The 24,127-nt window shown below is 39.0% G+C and overlaps 2 protein-coding genes across 3 annotated transcripts in view; both read left to right on the top strand.

Annotated features, from left to right (window-relative positions):
- Positions 1-79: 79 nt before the first annotated feature.
- Positions 80-8,460, top strand: fkbp4 (FKBP prolyl isomerase 4). Its single transcript, XM_084734950.1, has 11 exons — positions 80-312; positions 880-1,024; positions 1,111-1,253; positions 1,341-1,461; positions 3,549-3,705; positions 4,090-4,180; positions 4,282-4,365; positions 5,234-5,419; positions 5,608-5,751; positions 6,968-7,063; positions 7,194-8,460. The coding sequence occupies exons 1-11, from the start codon at positions 211-213 to the stop codon at positions 7,293-7,295; spliced, it is 1,371 nt and encodes a 456-aa protein (XP_084591076.1). The 5' UTR covers positions 80-210; the 3' UTR covers positions 7,296-8,460.
- Positions 8,461-12,599: 4,139 nt separating this feature from the next.
- The window catches only part of b4galnt3b (beta-1,4-N-acetyl-galactosaminyl transferase 3b), a 28,300-nt gene continuing 16,772 nt past the window's right edge, over positions 12,600-24,127 (top strand). For both annotated transcript variants that reach the window (XM_084734241.1, XM_084734242.1), the window contains exons 1-3: positions 12,600-13,084; positions 20,988-21,046; positions 21,182-21,265. In XM_084734241.1, coding sequence (XP_084590367.1) covers positions 12,949-13,084; positions 20,988-21,046; positions 21,182-21,265 — 279 coding nt within the window. In that variant the 5' untranslated portion in view covers positions 12,600-12,948. The remainder of the gene's footprint in view (positions 13,085-20,987; positions 21,047-21,181; positions 21,266-24,127) is intronic.

Here is a 24,127-nt window from a genome sequence, read left to right on the forward strand (position 1 = left end):
TTTCGTGTGTGCACTTCCTCTCCAGCAGATGCGTGTGTAATGTAAGGAACGCCTCTCTCGCCTGGTTCCTCCTTGAATGTCTGGAAAATTCTCTGCCCTTCTTTAAGCGCTTGTCAGACGCTTGGCTGCAAGACAACGTGGACTTGAAACAACCTGGAAGCATATCCTGCTCGGATACAAGTGTGACTGGTGCACCACGAAAGCTACTTCATGACTATAATGACTGCAGAGGAGCAGACAAGTGAAGGACAACACGCCATCCCAATGGAGGGAGAGGACATTACACCAAAGAAAGACGGGGGTGTTTTAAAGGTGAATTGATGGGTTTTGGTTAGCTAGCTGAGGGATTAGCTTACCGCTTGTTGTTTACTCATTCGGCTAGGCTAATGCTAGCGGTTGTTAGCTAGGCTATCGCATGCGCTGTCAATAAAACAGTTAATGCTAATGTGAGCTAGCTATAACGCTGACAACACCATAACGGAAATAAGATAAACAGATTGTGTTTCCTAACATGGGTTTCATAGCTAACTTATCACCTAAATGTCAACAACATGGGCAGTTAGCCATCTCAACGGTCCACGTTTCTAGAAGGATCTGTAGTCTTTGAGAAAGAGTAAATGCAAAAGATATTAATGCTGATTTAGTATTCAAATACACTCACATACATACAGGGATTATTTGAATGAGACGTTACAGCTCACGTTCATTCACACTGAAGGATTTGGCAGCTTTGCCTCTTATGATGCAAAGCACCAGACTGCAGGGTGGGTGTGCAGGGCACAAATGTGTGGAGCTGGCTTCCCGTGTATTTTTTTGCAAAGATGATTTTGTGTTATAAATCCTCTAATAACACTCTCTTCTTGCTGTATGTTTTCCCAGCTGGTGAAAAGGGAAGGCACAGGCACAGAGTTGCCCATGACCGGTGACAAAGTGTTTGTACATTATGTGGGCACACTTCTAGATGGCACTCATTTTGACTCCAGCAGAGATAGAGGAGAGAGGTTTTCCTTTGAGTTGGGCAAAGGTTGGTTTCATATCAAGCACAGGCATGACCATTCACCTGCCATAGTTGCTCAGCCAGTGTTGGTAATCAGTTTTCTCTGTGTTTAGGCCAAGTAATAAAGGCATGGGACATCGGTGTAGCCACAATGAAAGTGGGGGAGTTGAGCCAGCTCATCTGTAAGCCAGAGTATGCTTATGGCTCTGCAGGCAGCCCACCCAAGATACCCCCCAATGCCACTCTTATTTTTGAGGTAAGATTCAATTATATCCATAGTGTCCGTTGATCCTTAATTTGCTTGAACATTAAGATACTAATTTACATGTCTGCATGCCTTTAGGTGGAACTGTTTGAGTTTCACGGCGAAGACATAACTGAAGATGAGGATGGAGGAATCATCCGTCGCATCATCACTAAAGGGCAGGGATATTCCAAGCCGAATGAAGGAGCTGCTGTTGAAGGTAACACATCCAGACACAAACACTTCTTTGCTACCATTGAGAAAATTGACCTGCTTATAAGGGGATGCAATTTTTCATTTACTGTCCTCTCAAGGGTCAAAAATAGCAAGAGCAACATCACCAGAAATGACTAATATGAAATATAATAATGATTGATGCACATTTTAAGTTTGATTTATCCCTACTCTTGGAAAACCCAGTGTTTCAGGATGTATTTACATAAGACATTTTTGTTTCTTCAAATCACTGACTGGATTTTTAAGCCATTTAAAGACAACAAAGCTGAACTTGTGGAATTGGATTGATTAAAGTGTTGAACTGAGTCTGAGCAATACCTGAAGTGATGTACTCCAAATCTGTCTTCAGACTATCAAACACTCACATACTGTGGGCTTGAAAGGTAGTTGTACCACATTTTTAGTTTCATCCTTCATGGAGAGCAGAGGCTGCCCTCAGCTTGAATTTATTTTGGTTACATTAATTGTGACAAAGACATTGTGCCATCTCTACTCTTCACCTTACGTGCATTGAGACAGAAGAGTTATGACCTATTTATTTGAATTATTTAAGTAGCTAATTATTTGTTTATTTAAAAAATAATTACCTCAAGTTTTTATTATGCAAACTCATCTTTAGCATCACTTTAAAGAGACAGTTATGAATAGATAACATTGCATTTACCGCTTTTATTTTGACCTTTTTCAATAAAAAACACAATCAATTAATTATATTGCACTTGCACTTAAACTCCTACTGTTCCTACACCTCCACCATCATTTAACCAACCCAAAACCCTGCTCACTCTGATCCTTGTTAACTACACTCCCAAATTCTGGTAGGTTCCTCCTTCCCAACCTACGTAAAAGATGCAGCTTGCACAGGACAACTGCTATAGGGGTGTGTCCTTGTGGCACATATTGTCTGACATGGGAGGTAAGGATACACCAACCAGAGTGACTGGTGACAGACTGGACACCGCTCATTGAAGCAGGAACAGCCACAAAGAGCTGCTAGTCAGAACAAATCAGACATGAGCAGCTGCTAACAGACTCACAGTGTCCGTGCTGGAAACAGAGAGTCTGCAAGAGCTTTGACCGTTATGGGAAGCACATTTATGGCCCTTTGAAAAAAAAATGTGTGGTGCCTGTGTTGTAGCTAGCTGAGCTAACTCTAGAAGCCAAGAGAGGCTCAGAGGTTTGCCAGTGTGTGTGTCTGTGCGGAAATATTATAATGGAACCCTGCTGTTTATCATGTTAATGTTACAGACTACACTTGGCTTTATATTTTAGCCAGGATCTTTTGGCTCCTGAATCATTTGGGTGCCAACTGTCTTGCAAAAATACAGACCTCTTTTTTATGTCTCTCTCCTCATCTGCATGTTGTCTTTTTAACATTGAGAGCATGTTGCCACAATTCTAATGGCATGTAAAATAGATGTTTCCTATGGCAATAACATACACAGACATTGTAGGCAAAGTTCCACTTAGTATAACATTCAGCTCCTTTGATTTGAGTCACTGTCACGATAGGTACGGTGAACAGTGAGAGATGTATTCGTCTCAGCTAGCATGTGTAAGAAACCGCAGCGATGTAAACCTGGTCCTGTGCTATTATTGGCGGGTGTTAATTTTGGACCCTGTCTACAGTACTTGTAGCAACACAGCACAACAACACAGCTTATTTTCTTTGCTTTGGGCAATGGGTTGGGCGCTGCAGAAGTGGATGATTTGACGGCTTAAAAGTTTTGCTTCATTTTTCCTCGCCATGACAACTGGCACCTACTGGAGTCTGATGTCACTGGTGTCTTTCAACCTGAAGTTTCACAAATGTTGAGAGGTTGATACTTAAATGTGCATATCCACATAATAAAAATGCTGTTGTGCTGACTTATAAAATATCCTGAAATTTAAAAAATAAGAACTCCACATTTAAATTTAATGCTTCTGTTATTGACAGAAATCGCACCACTTGCTTTTTAGTTGCCACTTTCCCACAGCTGTCAGTCTGCTGCCTGTTCACAAGTTTGTGGCTAAATCAAGAGTCTGATTGTAGCTCAAGATAACTTTTTTTTTTTTTGCTCCTTTCAGTAACTGTGGAGGGTTCCTGCGAGGGACGTGTATTTGATGAGCGGGAATTAAAGTTTGAGATCGGCGATGGAGAGAGTCTTGGGTTGCCAGCTGGAGTGGAGAAAGCTATCATGGCTATGGAGCAGGGAGAGGAGGCACTCTTCAATATGAAGCCCAAGTATGATCACACATGTACTCAGACAAGTGCTTATTGTTGTGCTGTAGTGGTGTGTCTTTTTGTTTTGTCGGATCACTTAAGTGTTTGTCTACATCCCTCAAACTGAACTGTTATTTACAGACAATTTCCTCACTTTAATTGGAGTTTTTAATTGAGTTTAATTGGACTATAAAGCAGTTGTAGTGTTTAGACTAATGGATCACAAGACTGAAATTTGGCAAACACAATCAATTACAAGAGTTCAAAACTGTGACATGACAAAAAAAAATATTATTCTTAAACAGTACACTGCATTTAAATGCTGCTTTAAGTTTAGCTGCAACAGTTAATACATATTTATAGATTCCATTTGAGAGAACTTATGCGAAGTGTATTTTATTTCAGGTATGGTTTTGGGAATGCAGGAAATGCGAAGTATAACATTCCTGGCGGAGCAACACTGCAATACAAAATTAAGCTGACAGCCTTTGAGAAGGTAAACAGATGTTGATTTTAATTGGCCAATTGCATGACATTTGTTTACAGCAACATTTTCCCCTCTAAGAAGTGATTTAATGCCTGTTTTGCTGTCTTTAGGCAAAGGAATCATGGGAGATGAACACGGTAGAGAAGCTGGAACAGAGCAGCATTGTCAAAGAGAAAGGAACACAGTATTTTAAGGTATGCATGGGGTGTACTTAGAAAGCACCAGGGCTGCCCCCTGATAGATGAAGATTTGATTCATTATTCAAAGACTCGACTGAGCTTCTTCCAGTTGAGCATTGTTTTTTTTCCCCTTCTGTCAGTCAGACCAAATTACAGTAACAGGGTAAAACGGATAGAAGCTTACAGAAATACACAGGGAAAACATGTCAGTGAGGAATTATAAATAATGGGGATCATAAATATAGTTTTATATTAGCTGGCGCCCTTATTAATAAAACCCTCGTGACAAAGTGCTGGTGATTAATTGGTGAGATAAGGCAAAATGAGTGGTTGGTAAACAAGTTTCAGCTCTTATTTTTTAGCTGCATCATTGTACACAGAGCAATGCAACAGCTTGTCAAACTAATCTTTACAAATGAATTACAAAAACCACAGAGCTTACTGTGATGAAAGCAGCCATTTCACCAGAGTGCACTGGTAAAGGGCACAGGGTAGGTGATTTTTGCCAGTGCTTGTTTTTGTCACTGACAGAAACTTGACAGAAAAAAAAACAAAACTTACCAAAAACATTTTACTTCAGTTCCAACACTCAACAACTCTGCTTTGGTTGAAAGTGGATGACAGTGCTGTCACCAGAGGAGAGAGGCTGATTTGTATTTGTGCTGATTTTGTACCCAGACTAAAGGAGGATGTACACTTTTACTTCTGACTGTGTGAAAGAAGGGGGCGGGGGATTGTCCAATATTCCCATTGTACAGCCAAATCTGATTCGACTGAAAAAAGTCTTAGTTGGGGACAGCCCTGCAAAGCACACAGCTGTGAGAAAAATTAAGAGAGTAATACTTTTTCGTGTTTTCTTATGCATTGATTCTGTATGCTTTAGGAGGGAAAATACAAGCAGGCGTCAGTGCAGTACAAAAGGATTGTGTCATGGCTGGAACATGAATCTGGTTTGTCAGAGGAGGATGAGAAGAAAGCGAAAGCTTTGCGGCTGGCTGCACATCTGAACTTGGCCATGTGCTTCCTTAAACTACAGGAGCCAAACCAAGCCCTAGAAAGCTGTGACAAGGTAATCATCTTTAAGGTGGACACACATTTGACAATTTGTCAATGATTCATTCAGTAGTTGGAGACTTGTTGCTGTTACAGTGAGAAGTGCCTTAATTCCTGTTATATGGCTGGAGTGCTTTACTAACTGCTGATTATTCATGTGGTTAAATGCTGCAAATATTTAATCATACCTGTTCATGATAATAGGCTCTGGACTTGGATGCATCCAATGAGAAGGCTTTGTTCCGGAGGGGAGAGGCGCTGTTCGGTATGAAGGAGTTTGACAGAGCAAGAGATGACTTCCAGCAAGTTGTTCAACTGTATCCTGCCAACAAAGCTGCCAAGAGCCAGGTATGTCGTGAAGGGTAAAAAAAAACCAAACAAGAGTCAACGTGGTTCTTATTTTCTTAGATTTTGCCATCGTGATGATTGAGTTGGTTACAAATTCATTGCTCTGAGGTTTTGGCTGCATTTATTGTGCTACGATCCAAAATGAAACACCACATGAGGCTTTGTTAGATGTCTTACTATATCTGGCATGAGCTCATTTGGCAAATAAAAATAATGTTGCTGCTGCACTCATTTACTGGTTTTGGAAACCACGCATCAGTTGTAATTACTGAGTGGGTTGGGCTATTAGTGTACATTCTGCGTAGTGTAGTGTAGTGTACGCCAAAACTATTCCTGAATGTAGTTGAAGTCAAATTGATGTTAGAATCAGGGCTGTACAAATAATTGCAATATTATTAAAATCACTATATGACAAAGTGCAAAATCCACATTGCAGAAGCAGAACCAAATCATGTGAGACAAGAGCATTACAATAAGGTACTATAGTGCTGCATAGAGAAAATACTTTTTGTTTTTTGGTGCAGACCCAAGCAAATATCACTTCATCACGATTTTAATAGTTTTTGTTTCTCTGTAAAAATGAAAATTGTGATTCATAAATTAACATTCTCACTAATCCTATCATAATTTCAGTCAGAATAATTGTAATAAGGCTTTTTTTTGTGCAGCCCTAGTTTGAATAATGACATATCTGATTAAACTGCAATAAAAATCTAATGGTATTCATTGTATTTGATTGTATTGTATCTTTTCTTGGGTGTCTACATGTATCAGCAAATTATATATAAGATATTTTAAGACTTTAAATGCTACAGGTTAATTAAAGACCAATTTTGCAATAAAGCTAGACATCAGATCTGAAAATATAGGCGTACTCTTCCGAGTAAATGCATATATTGTTGGTTCAAAATCATAAGTAAAGCAAAATGGTGGAGTGTGGCCTACACAGACTGTTATCATAATGAATCTAGTCAACTTCCTGGTGCAGATTGGACTGATGATAGCTGCATTTTTACAGCTCGTCTTTTGTTGATTACACCATTCAAACTAAAATATTTAAGAACTTCCCAAGCCGAATGCAAGACTAATACTTTTCAACACTGTCTTTTTTTGGTACATGTAAATTTAAGACTTTTTAAAGGACATGTACTCGCTGTTGCCTGTATCATATCTGAAAATATGATTTTCTGACCTCTCCTTCATTTGATCCTGCCAGGTGGTTCTTTGTCAGAAACGTATCAAAGAGCAGCACGAGAAAGACAAACGCATCTACGCCAACATGTTCCAGAAATTTGCAGAGAGGGATTCAAAGGTGAAGGGTTTGTTTTTGTTTTTTTACAACCGCCACCAGAGGGAGGGATAAGCATGTTTTTCAAAGAGACTGGATTACTGAAAAGTGACAAAATGCTGATTTGGTTTGGCTTTTGTCTCTTTGTGAACAGAAAGAAGCAGAGAGAGCGAAGAGTGAGACCAAGGAGAACGGTGATGACAAGATGGAGATTGAGAACGGAGAAAAGGAGGTTGCGAGCGAAGCAAAGGCGTAGATGAAGATGTGACTATTCTGGTTCATCTGTTCTTCAGACTTTTGTAACTTCAGCCATTTGTGTTTAAGGTGTGACTGTGTGTGTATATGAAATGTGTGTGTGTGTGCGCGCGCCAAAGAGCGTGTCAACGAGAGCACTGATTTTAGGCGCGTCTTCTCTGGCTTTCTCTGTGTCCGGGCTTTTTTGCTGTGGCTGCTAGCGGAGCGGGTGGGGCTTCCCCTGCTGATGGCACGGTGGGACGTGGTTTTAATAAATGAATTGTGTGCCACAACCCCACCCCTGAACCCTCTCAACCCACGGCTTTGAACTGTGCATGTGTTTTCACAGCGTTCTGGGTAGGAAAAAAAAAGTGCATCCAAGTGTTAAAGCGCAGAATTTTCAAACCCTCACCCGTCAAGGGCTAGACCATTCACCTTGCACTACCCTTCTGTCCTCTACCCCTCCTCACGTTTTATGCTCTCCATCCAACCCTCCTTTCATGGGCCTACTGATCAATTCCTGGAGTTGTGATGGTTGTGTGCATAGATCCGATGTGTCTGAATGTTAGAGTGCTTGTGTCCCAAAGTACGTATGTAGCAGCACTGTGGATAGGTGGAGTAATAAGACGTCAAACCTGGAATAGCTGTCGGAGTTCAAGCTTCTCTCTCAATCTAAATATGGAGCTCCCCTATAGCCCCCAGGCTACAGGACTGTTCACCTTTTTCTTTGAAAATACTGACTTTGTACTTCTTTTTTTTTTTTCCAGTGTTGTGCTTGTGATTTCTGTATTGTTCTCAAAATGATGAATTCAAACAATTACTTAACTGGAATATGTGCATTTTAAACCAGCTAGAAAGGACATTAATCAGCTTCTCCTGGACACACTCAAGTAATAAACAGTTAAGTCTTTAGTCTTAATTTACTGTAAAAAAGTACATGTATGAACATGTGCATATATGGCTCATCAGATTCAGGCTGTTAAAGACGGTACGGCACAAGAAGATGAGAGCCCAGTTTGTTCATTTTAGTCAACAGCACCTGTAGAGAGTGGGGCAGAAACTGAACTAGGGGGCTAATTTAAAACGGAGCTGTGGGGTCGTGTGCTGAGTTTATCTTGTTCTGTTGGAAGGGTCACTGTCTGGTCTGCCCTGACAGAAGGATACAATAAACAATAGCTTCAACTTGATGTTGTGTGTGTGTGATGGTCTTGACTGTTTCATCCGTTCCTCACAGAAACTATGCTGCACTTATTTTTTCGTCCTGATTTGTATTTATAAATTACTGATCTGAAGAAGTGTGGGAAGTTGTATAAAGTGATGATGGTTTACCTCAATATAAAATAAGATGAGATTGTTTCTCAGTTAATGGATTAATTAATTGTGTGGTCCATGCAATGTCAGAAAATGTTGATCAGTGTTTCCCAAAACTTAAGATGATGTCTTCAAATATTTTGTCCATAACTCAGAAGTATTCAGTTTACTGTCAAACCAGAAAATATTCACATCTGAGAGGCAGAAATCAGAATTTGGATATTTTTTCTGTGTATTTCTCCACTGTGCATGATAGATTTATCTGTAACTGGTTTTTAATAATGGAGATAATTGGTCAATGTGTTTCAGTAATATGTAGCTAACCTGTAAATTAAATGTCCTAGGTTTTGTTGTCTTTTACAAAAAGGCCAATTTATATTTGCTGATAATATGTTGCATTCATATCAGTGTGTTTGTTGAGACATTTTAATTTTTGGAAAGAAAAAAAAAACGTAAAAAATTTCAATCATTTGGTGGCCCTGCCGCAGTAACTCTGAGGACCCCTTGGGGTCATGAACCACCTGTTGGAGATCCACGCTTTTGATATTAATTTATAGCATAATCTCAACCTGAAGTTGTAATGTTTTGCACACTTGGGCTTAAAATAGGAACAAATTTGCATGGGTAATTTTAGCCATTTTGGAGATGTCTGAAATCATTGGTTCTCAACCACCACTAGGGGTCGCCAAAGCTTCACAGTGAGTCCTTGAGTTTAAGGGATTTTAGAAAATGTATTTTAAATATATATACTTGGCCTATATTTCAGGATTGTGTTCATTTTCTGAAGAAAACTAAATGAAGTTTTTAAAGTATTTGGACAGAGAACTGTATAAATAGTTCATAAAATTCTCAGGAATACTCATCTTTCATACTATATTCACAGGGAATATTCTGCTCAATATTCATCCAATTACTTGTTTCTTCCTGCAGTTATTACATTCACTATCTGGATTACTTGTACAGTTTATTAGTTGTTCTGTACTGTTATTGTTATGCATTGAATATGCAATGAAATATCCACAGAACATGTCACTTAGTCAGGGTTTGTCACTTTATACAGTGATAGATAAGCAGTCCTTGAAGGAAAAGGTCTGGGAGCCACTCGCTTCAATAATTTTCATAGTGAAATATTTCTAAGAAGACTGCCAAGGTGAAGATTGTTTTTCTGCTTTTCTTAGTTTTCCATGAATTGAAAACTGAATATCTTTGGGTTTTGCGTTGGACAAAGTAAACATTTGTAATGTAGCGGTTAACTGTGGGTAAGTCTAATGGACTTGTAATTAATTTTTCATTATTTTCTGATATTTTATTGAACACACAATAGATTGAGGCAGATTGATAAAGGATATAATCACAGAGGAACCCCTCAACTGGTTTACTTTCCATCTGCACAGGAGGAATTTCTAACATTTATATTTGGGGGCTTTTGTGTATTTTGAATGATACAAATATGTCTTTTTCTTTCTTTCTCTTTTTTTTGCACTATGTATTAATTTTGTGAGTTTCTTAATACAGCGTTGGACCTAGTCTGTACCTACTAGTCAGGAGGTCACAGTCTTCTTTTCCCGAGGACAAACAGGATCTGATCTGATCCTCCAGCTCTCTCACAGGGACACCGGTGTCAGTTTACGGATGTGATCTGTCTCCGCTGTGATTATGTCCCAGCACTGCTTGTTCTCTACAGGTGGATGATAAAACACAGTTGAAGAGCTTTTAAATTATTTATTCACAGATTAACTAGAAGTTTGCTTTGACTTGAGAGGGTTTTTTTTGTTGTTTTGGTTCTTTGTTTTCTTTTGTGACATTGACACTATTAAGTCAGATTATATAAGAAGGGAGGTGTAGGAACAATGCTGACCTGGGATGGTCTGTGTTATTTTATTCTCCACAGCAGCAGGAACCATGATCTCTTTGTTCTTTGTTTGCTTGTGTGACAGTAGACAAATAAACCTCAAGAGAGCGGACTCACAATGGACATATAATCCATATAAGGTGCATCAACAATGGCATTTTTGTATTGCATGCATGTTTACATTATTAACAATGAAACAATATAACAAATGATTTCTGCAGATACCCCATAGCAGAGCTACTCCGCCTACGGCCTGCTGATTATTTTCTACTTCATAATAAAAATAAATGGATTCACAGTGGGATTTTTTTTGTCTGTTGATATCAGTTTGTTCATTTCAACACTTTAAAAGACCTTAAATATACTGATCATCCTGTCCCAGGAGGAGCAGTTTATGTTTATGGATCCACCTTTATTTAATGTCATATAAATCTTTCAAATGTAAACCAAGCATTTACAACTAAAGTGCACGTGCAGCTATTAAATGCAGAAAAATATCTACCATATGGTGTCAACCCTTGTGCCAAGTTATTGCATTAATCATTTATTTACAGTATTTTATTTATTCCAAGCTAACTTAGTTGTGGGTCAAGTAGGTTAAATTTCCAAGAAAGATGAGTCATGAGCCTTTAAATTTTTGTTTATTGTAATCTGACAATTATTATTAATAATTAACTAGAACCGGTTTCTTGCCGTTTTGCAAAAAAAGTGTCCCCCAGGCCAAGCAAGTTCAGTGTCTCAGCAGGTTTACAGGTTTAAACAATGAATTCACTCCCAACAAATTATCATTATATTATCATTTAGTTTATCTGTAGGCTAATTGTCCTGTAATTCCCTAATAATTAAACATGTTTAATTAACCTGTATTTTTTAAACTACTATTGCTTCATGGTATCAAATGACATAAAGATGGATATAGGTTACTATGTTTGGATTAGCATGTTTTTAATGACACAGTAACCTGACTTGAACAAATTATAGCCCCAAGCTACATTGTAAAAGATCATTTAGGAATATAGTGGAATAAACAAATCTATTTTCACTAACTTAAGATAAATACACAAGTGTTATTTAAGTTAAGCCTAATTACACTTATTTTTTGTATATTATTTTCAGAACACTTCAAAACATATAAACATGAACTCCTATGTTGAGTTGAATTAATATACTGGACAAGTTTCTAAAGTAACATGATCAGCATATTAGCAGATTTCCCAGCATGCACTGTTAGAGAGTCAAAACTCTCCGAAGACCCTTCTTTTTTATAGTTTGAAGAAAACAAAATGGAAACTTGCTGTGTGTCATGACAGCTTGTTTTCACAATAATGAAAACACTGTGAACCACGATGAACAAAGAAGCTCCAACGGGAGCAGCTGAAGTGAAAGTTCTTTATGTGAAATGAACTGACTTTTCAAACTGAGAAAAATGTAAAAGGAATTAAATTTTTGTGAAGAGTTGTTCATTCAGTCAACACTGTTTTTTTACACAGTGTAATCATTTATCAGAAATGTGTATTGGATCATGTTTGGTCCAAAGTAGTAACACCAATATTTGTAGTCATATGATTTTTTTTGTTACTGCAAATGTCATGAAGCATACAGACCTACGTTTTTCCATGTTGTCGACCTTTATTGTTACCTTACTTTACCTTTATTGTAATAAAGCCGACATAGTGCTCTCTTTTGGAGGCGTTCCTCGGTATGGGCGGTGGCAAAAGTCTGTCAAGGAAATAAATCACTATAAATGAAGTATTTGTAAATGTGGCTGGTACCTGTTACAGGTAAATCCCGAGGTATAGGTTGACGGGTACTGCCCATGCCTACTCCTCCCTCCAATCTCAGAGCGAGTACTGTCAAGCTAGCTACAAACAGAAAAGTGTTTCCGGTAACAGATTTCAAAATAAAGTACCAAGTGAAGACTAGACTGACATATATGCAACGAATCAATACACACAATGTGGATTTTTAACGGCAATATGCAGCAAATTTACGAAATGTAATCATGGCTATGGGAGCGTTGTGTATTTTTTGTCACTGTAACGCTTAGGCTTTTAATTTGAAGGTAAGGCTGTCCCTGTTCCGCTCTGTTTCTGTAGTTTTCAGTGTGTCTTCATGAAGTTGTGTGGAGTAAAAACTGGTGTGAGATTACACCGCTCACTCTGTTGTTTGTGCCGCTTCGTGTGCGCTCCGTGAAAGACTAGCGGGAGGAGCAGAGGTCAGGAGCAGCACTGCGCCATAAGGAGCAACAGGAAACCTTCTTTAAACTTTTAGATGATCGTGATTGCTCAGTGTAGAGTACCGGCTGTCCCAGGTCATGGTGGGATTTTCCGTGGGATGAGAGCCACCAGGGGCCGTGCGCGCTGGGGATATCCAGGGCGCCGGTAGTGCGCTGCGCACCCACTGGGAGCAGCGGTGGGTGGCAGGCTCACGGTGGGGTCGGTCCCCTCCTGATGACAAAGCGGGTGACCCGACCGATGAATTACTCGGTAGGAGGTTTCGCCCGAGAGACAAGATGATCTCCGCATTTTTCCCCTTGAAGAAGCTGCGGCGGAACGGCAGATATCTTCTGTTCGGGGCGATCCTGCTGGTCGGTGCCCTGGCCGTGTACCATGAGATGGTTGCTGCGAAAGCATGGAGCAGTGAGACCAGTAAGTTTGTGATTGTCAGTCCCCGGACACTGTTACGACAGGGCTTACTCAACAAGTGTTTGTCCTTTAAACTTGCCATAAAGTAATGCATCATATCGAGTGCGCTTAGATCTAACAAACAACCTGCCACTGGTGCAACAGGCTGATAATGAAAAGGGAGCACGCAAAAAAGGAAGACATTAACTTGCAGAAGGAATAGGCTGAAGTAACATATAAAGGAAATGTACAACATCCAAAGAAACCTCACATAGATAGACCACAAAAGCAGAAATGGGGGTGTAACAATAAGGTAACTTCCTCACTTCAGTCTTCATTATGACATTGTTAATGCATTATTTTCATACTTATTTTGTCCACTTCAATAATGAATTAATAGATGAGTTGTCAGCTATTAAATTAATGGCTAACTATTTTGATAATCAATTAATCGGTTTGAGTAATTAAAAATAGGCAAAACTATCTGTATTATCCATTCTATCCATTTTTAAATGTGAATACCTTTTGGATTATTTACTTCTCTGTGACTGTAAACTGAATATCTTTGGATTGTGGACAAATCAAGACAATTGAGGATGTCATCATGGGCTTTGGGAACGGTGATCTACATTCTCCATCATTTTCTTACATTTTAAGATCCAAACAGCAAATCGATTAATCAAGAAAGTAATCGACAGATTAATCGGCAATGAGCAACATTGTTAGTTGCAGCCCTAACTAATGTTTAGTTTCAGCTCGGTTTAGGTTTATTTGATGGCCACAACTTATTTTCTTTATTGATTAATCATTTATCTATAAAATAAAAAAAATGTCTGCACAATTTCTCAGCTCAAGGTGACATCTTAAAATTGCTTATTCTGTCCAACCAGCAGTCCAAAACACAAAAATACTTCATTTACTCTCATAAATGACAAAGAACAGCACATTTACATTTTTGAAGGTGGAACTCGCAAATGTTTGACACTTTTGCTTGAAAAATGATTGATGACATGATTAGACCAACCATCCATCAAAATAGTTGTTGACTAATTATCATTGCAGCTCTAGTTTATTCACAAAACAGTTAAAAATTCAGGTACAATCATATAAAAAAACATGTGAAATGTGAAATATGTTTACCAAATATGTGTGTAGGTTTAAAAAATGGCATGTATATTCAGCAACAGTTACAACCTACAAACCACCTAAGACAACCTAACCTAAACCTAAAAAACTACTTTATGGTCCCAAGATATTTTTGTTCATCGGTCTAAACACTGGATAAATGCGTAAGATACAACAAATAGAGATATATGGTAAGTGGAAAAGAACTACAGTTTAAAGGGATTTCAGAGTAGAGTAAGTGGTTTAGAAATGAGCGCACAAGAAAAAAGCAAGAAATAAACTTTCAGAAGGAGCAGACTGCAGTAACATTTAATAAGACACATAGCTGTAAGTAAATAATTTGCAACATCCCAAGAGGCCGTGCAAGAAGTTACCACAAAAGCAGAAGTGGTGTAACAATAAGGTAGCTGCCTTGAATCGTCACTGTTGAGTGAGCAATGGTGTTGAATAGGACTGCAGTATTTTCAAAGTTGTTTTGTCCACTTCATTCATAAATATGGTGTGGTGCAAACTTGAAAAACATCTTATGACAAAGTGCAGCTTCAATTACCATAATCAACACGAAGCTTAATTGCCATCTCTCTGCCACAGTATCATCATCATCTTTATGGTCCAGACATTTTACCCAAAAGTGTGGGTCAACCTCACACAAATTGCAACATAAACAAACACGGCGGTTTTTGTGTCTGCAATATGTTCTGAATGAGAGAAAAAAAAAGTCTTAAGGAATCCTATGAAGGGAAAGTTTTGAAAATTGTCTGAAAAGGATCCTACCAAAAATATTTTGTTTAAAGGATTTTGTTAGAAAAAAGGGATGAACCTCACATACATTACAACAGAAAACCAGAAGAATGATTATTACTCAGAAAAGTCACTTCTATAACATAAAAAAAATTCAGATCCAAGTTGTGGTTCAAAAGTATTTCTTAAACCTGGTGGCACTTCCATGCCTTCTAAAACAATAATTTGAATAAACATGATTATGTTACTATATTTGCATGCAAAGCAACACACATGACACTTATCCTTACAAATGAGGGATTAATTTATATATTTATAGCAAAAATATTTACATATCATTTAAAATATTTACCAAAGTGAATCCATATGGATATGATGAACAAGAACTTAATCATATCATATTTCAAGAAAACAAACCCACCAAGTTATTTTGACCCTACTTATGCATCTAAGGGTTAAAAATGTCCTTTTGCATGTTCACTGTACTGCATCCAACTCCATGTCTTGTGTAAACACAGGGTGTGACAAACAGTTTCTGGTTGATTGTGAACAGCACGGAACCCTTTGTGTGGACATCAGACATGCATAAATCATTTTTTAACATGGACAGACATGGAAAATTGCATGACATCTCTGGTTTCAGTAGTTTTCAGTACTTGCCCCTTACTTGACTTTCTTAAGATTTTTGATGTTTTACATATTTGCAGGATTATGATAGTTCAAAGAGTTCCTGTTGCAGTTTGTGTGGGGTCCTGCTGTAAACGCCTATACTATTAATGCTGTGTCATGAAGCCATGATGTGGACAAATAAGCTCAAACTAACCCAGCAAACTATTCAAAATGACACAAAAACTATTTATTGCAGGAATGTTGTCTTGGATTATGAAAAGTAGAGTTTGATCTTTGTAGATAACTGTCAGGTCCCACAGATAATCTGTCTCTAAGTGAGCATTGACGGGAATATGTTGACGTCTACTTTTGCTTTTACTTCTCATGACTGATGCTGGATGCATTTGCACGGGAAATGTGAGCCCGCAGCAGGTGAAACAACAGGTCAGCTAAAAGAGATGGAGTAGTGTGTGTGTGTTGTAGAGCACGAGAAAAGAGGGGGGAAGGGGAGGTCAGACTGCAGGTTTGCACTCTTGGAGGAAGTCTCGACTCACACTGGGTAACCAAACTTCCTGCCCTTTACTTTATTTACACCTCAGTTTGCCATCTGTTGCAGTGCACTCACACCCAAGTATAACACCAGGGTGTCACCACACTGGCACACTGGCTTTTGGAGATGAAAACAGAGAAAATAGTCAGGTTGGTGTCTGCCCACAAGAGAGAAACAACAAAACATGACAGAGGCACTTTGAACAAAGCCTGACGTGTAAACACATGCCTGAGACTGACATTAAAGGGTTCGCTGGCCTATCTACACATTCCTGGGCTGTAGCCCCCTTGTCACAGTGGGACTTCTCTCAAGGGAAGGACTCCACATACATAACCTTCAAAATGAGCTGAAAGAGCAAAGTCCAAAAGTGCATTAGTGTCATAATTATTTTGTTTTATTACACTGAGTCAATCAGCAGACACAAGCTTTTTTCATGTGATATGAAATCATAAATCATTTGAAAATCATAACCAAATTATTGCACCACTGTGAAACTGGAATTCCACTTTTATGATATAGATAAACACGTCAGTCACACAAATTAACCAATTAAAGGTAACCACAATTATTTGTTTAAATCATTATTATCCAATCACGGAGGAGATAAAGATAAAATCACTGACAATAATCAAGGTTTGACACAGCTGAAATGTAGGTTTTTAGATTTTTTAAAAGGGCTACAACTCGATACAGTAAAGTTGTGCCCAGTGTTGGGCCCCTATTACGGACAATGATGCAGATTTTTGGTGGTTTCTACAGCTTAACAAAATTTAAATGACTCAAGTACATCACATGGACCAATTCTGCGTACTAGAATCTTTATTATCTAAGCTTGTTTGTAACATCCATTCATCTTCATATTCTTAGATAGTTTCAGATTTTTCCCCTTAGGAGGTGGTGGAGGCCAAAAACAGAGCTAAAAGGAGAATGGATATTAGACATACATTCTTCAGGTGTGCAGAAACATGACTCTAAACAAATGCTAATGCAGCTTGTGTTGAATGTGCAAATATGCAACTGTTTGTAAAGACATTCACCAACTTTATACGTAGACAATTTGTCCCTGTCTTGTAAATGTTTTGAGCTTTTAATAAATACTATAGATAAAAATGAAGTGCTTAAATCTATCTTGGTTATAAGCCATTTTATTTATGAATACTGTCACATTTTAACTACAGTAAGCATAAAGAAAGAATACAAAAAAGCAAACAAATATGAGGTGGGATGCTCTATAAATCAAGGCAAATTTACCTGCTTTAAAATAGAATATCCCACATTATGAATTCAATAATTATAAAATATTTGTCTCAGATAAAGCAGCAGCTTTAAAATATTTCTCACTTAACAACCTCACATACAAACAAGAAACAGGTGGCTGGGTGACATATGGCGAGGCAGTCAGCTGATCTTTCTCACAGCGATCAGTGACATCCTTATTCACAGGCTTTGATTAAATATTGACTCTTCATAACACTCAAACTATTTACCCCTGGTCAACATGCTTAAACCATAAAGTCAAAGACCTGATTCCTCTACTTCCTTTTGATGCTATGAATGCAATAAATGGAATAAGAATAAATTACTAAGAGTACAAAATAGAATTGCAATAAAGTGAAACTAAAGCACAAGTGGTACAATAAAGTATAAGCGGTTGCAAGAAGAGTGAAGTTCACTGTCGTAATATAAACCTGTGTCCAAACTAAAAACCTAGAAGCCGTCTCACTGCAGTTGGTTATTGTTGTGGTTTCCTCTTGTGCAGCTGCAGGAACACGTTCATCACTTATAAACTTTAGAGAAGAGACTGAATGACTAAAACTGTCGACACCAGTCACCACAGGAGCACTCTTACATTCAGCCCTGCACTACGGGTCTTTAAGGGATGGCTTGTTTTTCCCAAATGTAGGTCACATGGGCACTTAAGAACATAGATAACGTATGAAGTACTGCAGTTAATAAATGTCCCGATGGAGAAAAGGCTGCCTGTGTGTGGGTGGCTGATTGTTATGCAATGATAATCTGTCCTGGGTGCCTATTCCACATTTTTAGCTGCGACCAGCAGCTCTGTAGATCGCACTGTCCGTCAGCTGGTCGGTCGGTCGGTTGGTCGATTCACCAAAATTTCCTCACAGTTTGGCAGCTGCGGTTTTTTTTGCCGTTGGAGGCTAAAATTTGACATGGAGGTCAAGTGTATGGGTGTGAATGTTTGCGCGTTTGTGTTCATATCGATTGTGTAAAAGGGGGGTGTGACTGTGAGAGTGTCCTATAACAAAGAGATGCATAAATTTCAAATAGATTCACAAACTTAAACAAGATTTTGTGGAAAGTTTGCTCACGAGCTCAGACAGTAGAATAAGTAGACAGGGCCACTGTTTGTTTGTGGAAAACAGTTTTGAAGTTTTGGTTTTTGGGACCAGAGCAGTACTGACGAGAGCGTGGAGCTGCTGGTGACATTTTGTGATTTGTGAGTGTTTAGTTTTGAACTCATTTTAACTTGAGAATAACCTGTTAATCACATGGCAGCCCCACCCCATGCCTTGCTTTATTGTCTATATTACTCTGAATGGGACCATCATTTTTTAGTTATCATGCTGTATTGAAGAAGATGTGAACTTAACGATTGAGACCATGAACTCATTAGGAAACATACTGAGGTATTAAATCAAATGAGAAGTGGGGTCATTTGGCAATAAGACTTCTTTTTGTGTACTGGCAAGAGTTTAGTGATACAATATGTATCAAGATACAGAGGCTATGATTCAGTACATTGTGATATACTGCAATACTGTAAGCAAGGTGATGTATTGCTATTTTTCTAAATCTTATTTAGAAAAACTGTCATGGTTTAAAGGAAACACAATTATGCACACATATGAGTACTTTATGCAATCCAAACAGTGAAGATAGATAAGAATACTGCTATGCAGCAGTTGGTGATTAAAATGCAACCCAAAATGATCACGATATCACAATATAATGATAGTGTTTTTGAGAACTGATAAAAAATCATATCACAAAACATGATGTGATACTCAAGTGTATCTGTATTTTCTTATACTTTAAATCATTACAGATGCGAAAGCTCAATCTACTTATTCAACTGTCTGTGGTCATGAGTCAAGGACAGCTGATCAAATGATCATGTCAACTGGCAAAAAGGGGGTGACATGTCCAAACTTTGTAGAAAGACACACGCACACAGATAGACGAACATACACACAAACAAATGTGTCACTTTCTATTTGCCACGGAGGTCATTTGTGAGGTTTCGTGTGTGTGAGTGCATCAATGCACGTGCAAACATGTTTGAACAATTCAAAGTTTTGGTTGATAAGATGATGATAATAACGCTTCCTGAGACAAACCCTCTGGCATTACGCTGCCTGCAATGTGCTGCTTCCCTATTTACTATATCTTCAACAATATTTGACTGTCTGTATCATATTTTATGTAGCCTCTCCCCTTAAATCCACATACACATGAAACAGTGTTTGTCCACAGTCCCATTATAACAAGGTAATCAGAGAAACATTTCTGGTCTTTGTCAGGAGAGAAACCTGGAACAGATGTACAAAATAGAACAGCCCAAAATGTCACATTAATACTATAAGCACATTAAAGACCTCCAGGCTTTTTGTTGTTTAGATGTCATTTTTGTGCCCTGCGTGAAGGCTGAAAGCCTGCAAAGCCCTGCAGCAATTTTCTTTTATATTAACTGAACCATTTCGACTTTGAGTCATTGACTTTCACCAAACAAAGCACTGACATTCATTTTGAAAAGATTGGAACCAAATGCATCATCAGCGCCGTGCTGAATATTGTGACAAAAAAGGCAACAGAAGAAGGAAGAAGAAGAAGAAGGAGCAGTAGTAGGAAGACTGAATGAGTGCGGATGGTGATAAAAATATTCCTCTCTTTCTTTTCTGAACCACCTCTCTAGAATTACTCATGCTGCCAAAATTGGCCCCCATGTCTCAAGGGTGTGTGTGTTTGGAGATCTCCACCCTGGTGATAATGACAGACTGTGAGTTGACAAGCGCTGTAACCCCAATTCACTAAATGACACCACAAGCTCATAAAAAAACTAAACAGCGAGGTCCCCTGTTTAAAATTCACTCAGCCCTATAATTTACAAGATGACGGAAGAGGTTAGAAAAGAGGAATAATAATTCTGCTCTGCCGGAGATTTTTGCAGACACAGGAGCGCTGTGGCAACTCATTGACTGAGAGCAGTTACATTCAGTGGTCATCAGCATTGAATTGGAACAGGGAGTGGGTGGGACTCCGCTGGGACACTGTGCACCATTGTTCATGCAACATAAGCCCACAAGAAATGGAATGAAAAAGCATCTTGCGCATGGAGGCCTGAAAATCTGGCAACACCTGTATTATATAACCTAGTGTACTGCCAAGCATCACCAAACGCACAGGGAGATCAAACATGTTGTTTTGGCTTGAAATTTGTCCCAGTGTCCTTCCTGTCACTAGACATCGTCTTTTGATGATTTGTCAGATTCTCCAAGGTTAAACAACTTGCAACCAGGAAAACAGCAATATGACATTCAAGCTTCTCAACCTGAGTGTGACGTCAGGGGAAATTGAATTGCGCCGTGTTTTCGGCAGCATTGAGATTCAACTTATCTATTACAGGAGTGTGTTTACATATGTGCTTCTCCTAAATCTTAGAGTTATCTGATTTTCCTGTGCCACCAACCATAAGACGTATATCAAGCCAGACAGGATTTGGGGATTAGAATATATTTTGCTTGGATGCAAAGTCAGTCTCCTGGGGGAAAATCACAAATCTCTTTCAAATCAGAAGAGGAGACCATGTGACAGTGTTGTTACATATTTGCCTGTCGGCCCTGCATCTGCTGCTCTGATTGTTTTCACCCGCCTCCTCAGGTATGAATCCTGACGCCGACAGCAGCAGCTGGAGGAGGAGAGCCATGTTTGACGACAGGGTAAGCACAGTGCATGGAAAAAGATGTGGTCATAGAAAATATAGTGGTGCGGGTGTGTATTTGTGCAGGGAGGGGTGGAGGAAAACAAGCTAAAGTTAGTGGTTTTATGTGTGTGTGTGTCTGTGTGTTTTCCAGGTCAGAAGGGACCATCAGCCAGACTCTTTGGAGGATTCAGCTGCCTGGAGATCCAGCTACTCTCCGCAAACCTGGAAACCAGAGGTGCATGTGTGTGTGTTTGTGTGTGTCCACAGTGGGCTCGTGTTTAAACACTCACCTCTTCTGAACTCTGAATAACCTGCCCAGGCCTGCCCAATTCCCTCCCACCTCAGTGCATTTGCCTATGTGAAGCCTACACTATATTTCCTGCAGCCGAGGCTGCTTCAGCAGCTTCCATTGCCCTCTATTAGGGTCATCATGTTTCCACTATATTAAGCAGCGCTGTGCTTTGGCCAGTTGCTTCACCTCATATTTCATGTTTGGGTGAAGCTGTTGCAGTGTCTGGCTCTTCAGACCAGTGTAACCAAATTTTAAATAAGAATTGCAATCGCCCCAGTGATTGTGTATGTGTGGGTAGATGTTGATTATATTATTGCCAAACCTGTGATTAACAAACTGTCAAAGCACCACACCCAACATTTATTAACTGTCTCTAATTTTTTAAACACAGTTTACTGCCAGGGTAGTGATATCTCCCACAATTTGAATATACTTACTTTTTTGCACCTTTTTAAAAACATTTTCTCAATTAATTGATCATTTGTCTGGTCTGTAAAATATCAAAAATACCCATTCATCATTTGGGAGGCCACATATTAAGAGGAGGTCCTCCCCCAGGAAATTTTGAGCACCAAACACTTAATTTGGTGTTTAGTTTTTTGTGCAACAGTTTGTGCATCAGTTTATTTTGGGAATGTCTTCAAGGAAAACACAAAATATAACGGAATATATGCAGTAAGGCTTCCAGGCAAGGAGACTCGGGGTGAGGCAAATAAACTTAAGATTGCTTGTTTTATTCAACTTTCTCTCCAAAACCCCCAAAATATGCAATTTTCACGTCACATTAGAAAATCTGAAACTCTTAGCAATAGTGAAGCTGTAACTTGGGGATGTTGACACTTTTGTTATCTTAAACAATTGATAAAATATGTGATAAAAAATTATATTTTAATAGTTTAATGGATACAAGAAGTGGTCGTTTTTATTTGAGAACGTAGTATCTTTAAAGAGGTGTATATTTCATACTATGACACGAAAGTAATTGTGTTTTCAATCATGTGTGCTCACACTTCATTTGGTGCTCAAATGTTTCAAGTGAAGTAGAAGGCACAGCCGGAGAGGAGTCTAACCATCAAGTTACACAAACAGATAAATAGACTTAATTCCTCAGGAGAGAGTAGGTGTGTATGTGTTTGTGTTTTTTCTCAGACTGAGGACTAAGATTCAGGGGTTGGCCAGATGCAGCTAATAATGTAGTAACCAGTCAATAATGTGATAACTTCTTATAGAAAGTGCAAAATTATTACATTATTGTAATATAGCGTCTTTGAAGCTTTTGACAAACTGCTGAAAACAGTCCCATTGCTGAGAGGCAGCAACAGCAGAAGTCCCCATGCAGGACACCGCTGTCTTCCGCTGCTGGCACAGGTGCTTGGAAACACTGAAGGGAGGCAGAAGAACAAAGGACTTGGTTGGTTGGAGGACTCACTTGTAACTCCCCAAAATTCCCTTTTTCCTTCCAAACCCCGTCCTTTTTGAGGATATTCCTCTAAAAAGGCTGCTGTGCGTCATGTGAAAGGTGCTGCGTCTTCTCACCCATCAATCAGTCTCCTGTCCCAACTTTTAATGAGGAGAAACAGAAATGTCAAGGATGTCACATCAGATTTTATCCAGATAAAACAGGTTGTAGGTGTGTGAAACGTTGCTGAAATAGAGCCAGGGCAAGTGATTTTTCAAGCAAGCAGTTTGTCACTCAGCCTGCCGTTGACACACAGAACAGGTTAGGACATCCTCATTTAGGAAAACTGAGGCAATCAGCTGTTCACTCACTCATATCGCCTCCAGCTAGGAAGTGGTGTGCGCCTTGACAGGTGTGCTCTTTAATGTTGCCATGGCTACAAGTTGGATAGCAAATGGATTTTAAACAGCGATTTAATGGTTTTAATGCACATCTGCCGGCCAATCAGTCAAGAGTATTCACCCAGACCATGGTTAATTATTATATTACTGGCTGCTGCTGGCTGCTGTTGAATTGAAAACAGAACATATACATTTATTCAGTGAAAGTTAAGCTGAATTCTTAGAGTATGTTGAGATTATAGAAGTCCATTATAGAAGAAGAAGACAAAAGAAAGAGGAAAAAGTGCAGCGTGCAGAGGCATGGCTGAAATAAAATAAGACTGAATTTGACTCTCAGTCAAATGGCCTTTGGTCACAGACATGGAAAGCAAAAGGAAATGAGTTTGTTAAATGATTAAAAGCAAAACAGTTCCTGTGAAATGCTCAGTCATTATTTTATAACCTCAGAGCCTCGGGTCATGCTAGCATTTAACTAACTGTGCTGATGACAGCAGAGTGTTTAGCTTGATCGCTAATGAAATCTGATGATGAACCACTGGGCTGGCAGTACCGAGCGAGGCTTTGGCTCTCACCTGCGTTATTCAGCACACACAGATCAGATAACATGGCCTGTTTGGAAGATCACACAGGTGTATGTTTACGGGACATCTGGGCCTCTGCTGAAACTCGATGGCTTCCTCATTTATGTGTGTGTGTTTGTGTGTGTGTGTGTGTGTGGCTCAGTGTTTCCTCCAGACTTTCGTTGAAGTGATTAGAGAAAAGGAGGAGAAATTTGACTGTGGTTTCCATTGTCACCCAATTCCTGTGACCCACCCATCCACCTGTGTATAAATATATCTTACTTCAAGGATCACCTTTCCAAATAACAAATAAAACATATCAGCTCGCTTAACTAGCAGCGTCCAGCCATCTAGATTGCCGTTCAGATTTGCAGATACCTGACTTTTGCCTCCACCCTAATTCAGCGGGAGTTAATATTTGTTGTGGTGTCTGACACATAAAAAG

The sequence above is a fragment of the Lutjanus erythropterus genome, chromosome 13 (assembly GCF_056507025.1).
Source record: "Lutjanus erythropterus isolate fLutEry1 chromosome 13, fLutEry1.hap2, whole genome shotgun sequence".
Classification (NCBI taxonomy): domain Eukaryota; kingdom Metazoa; phylum Chordata; class Actinopteri; order Lutjaniformes; family Lutjanidae; genus Lutjanus; species Lutjanus erythropterus.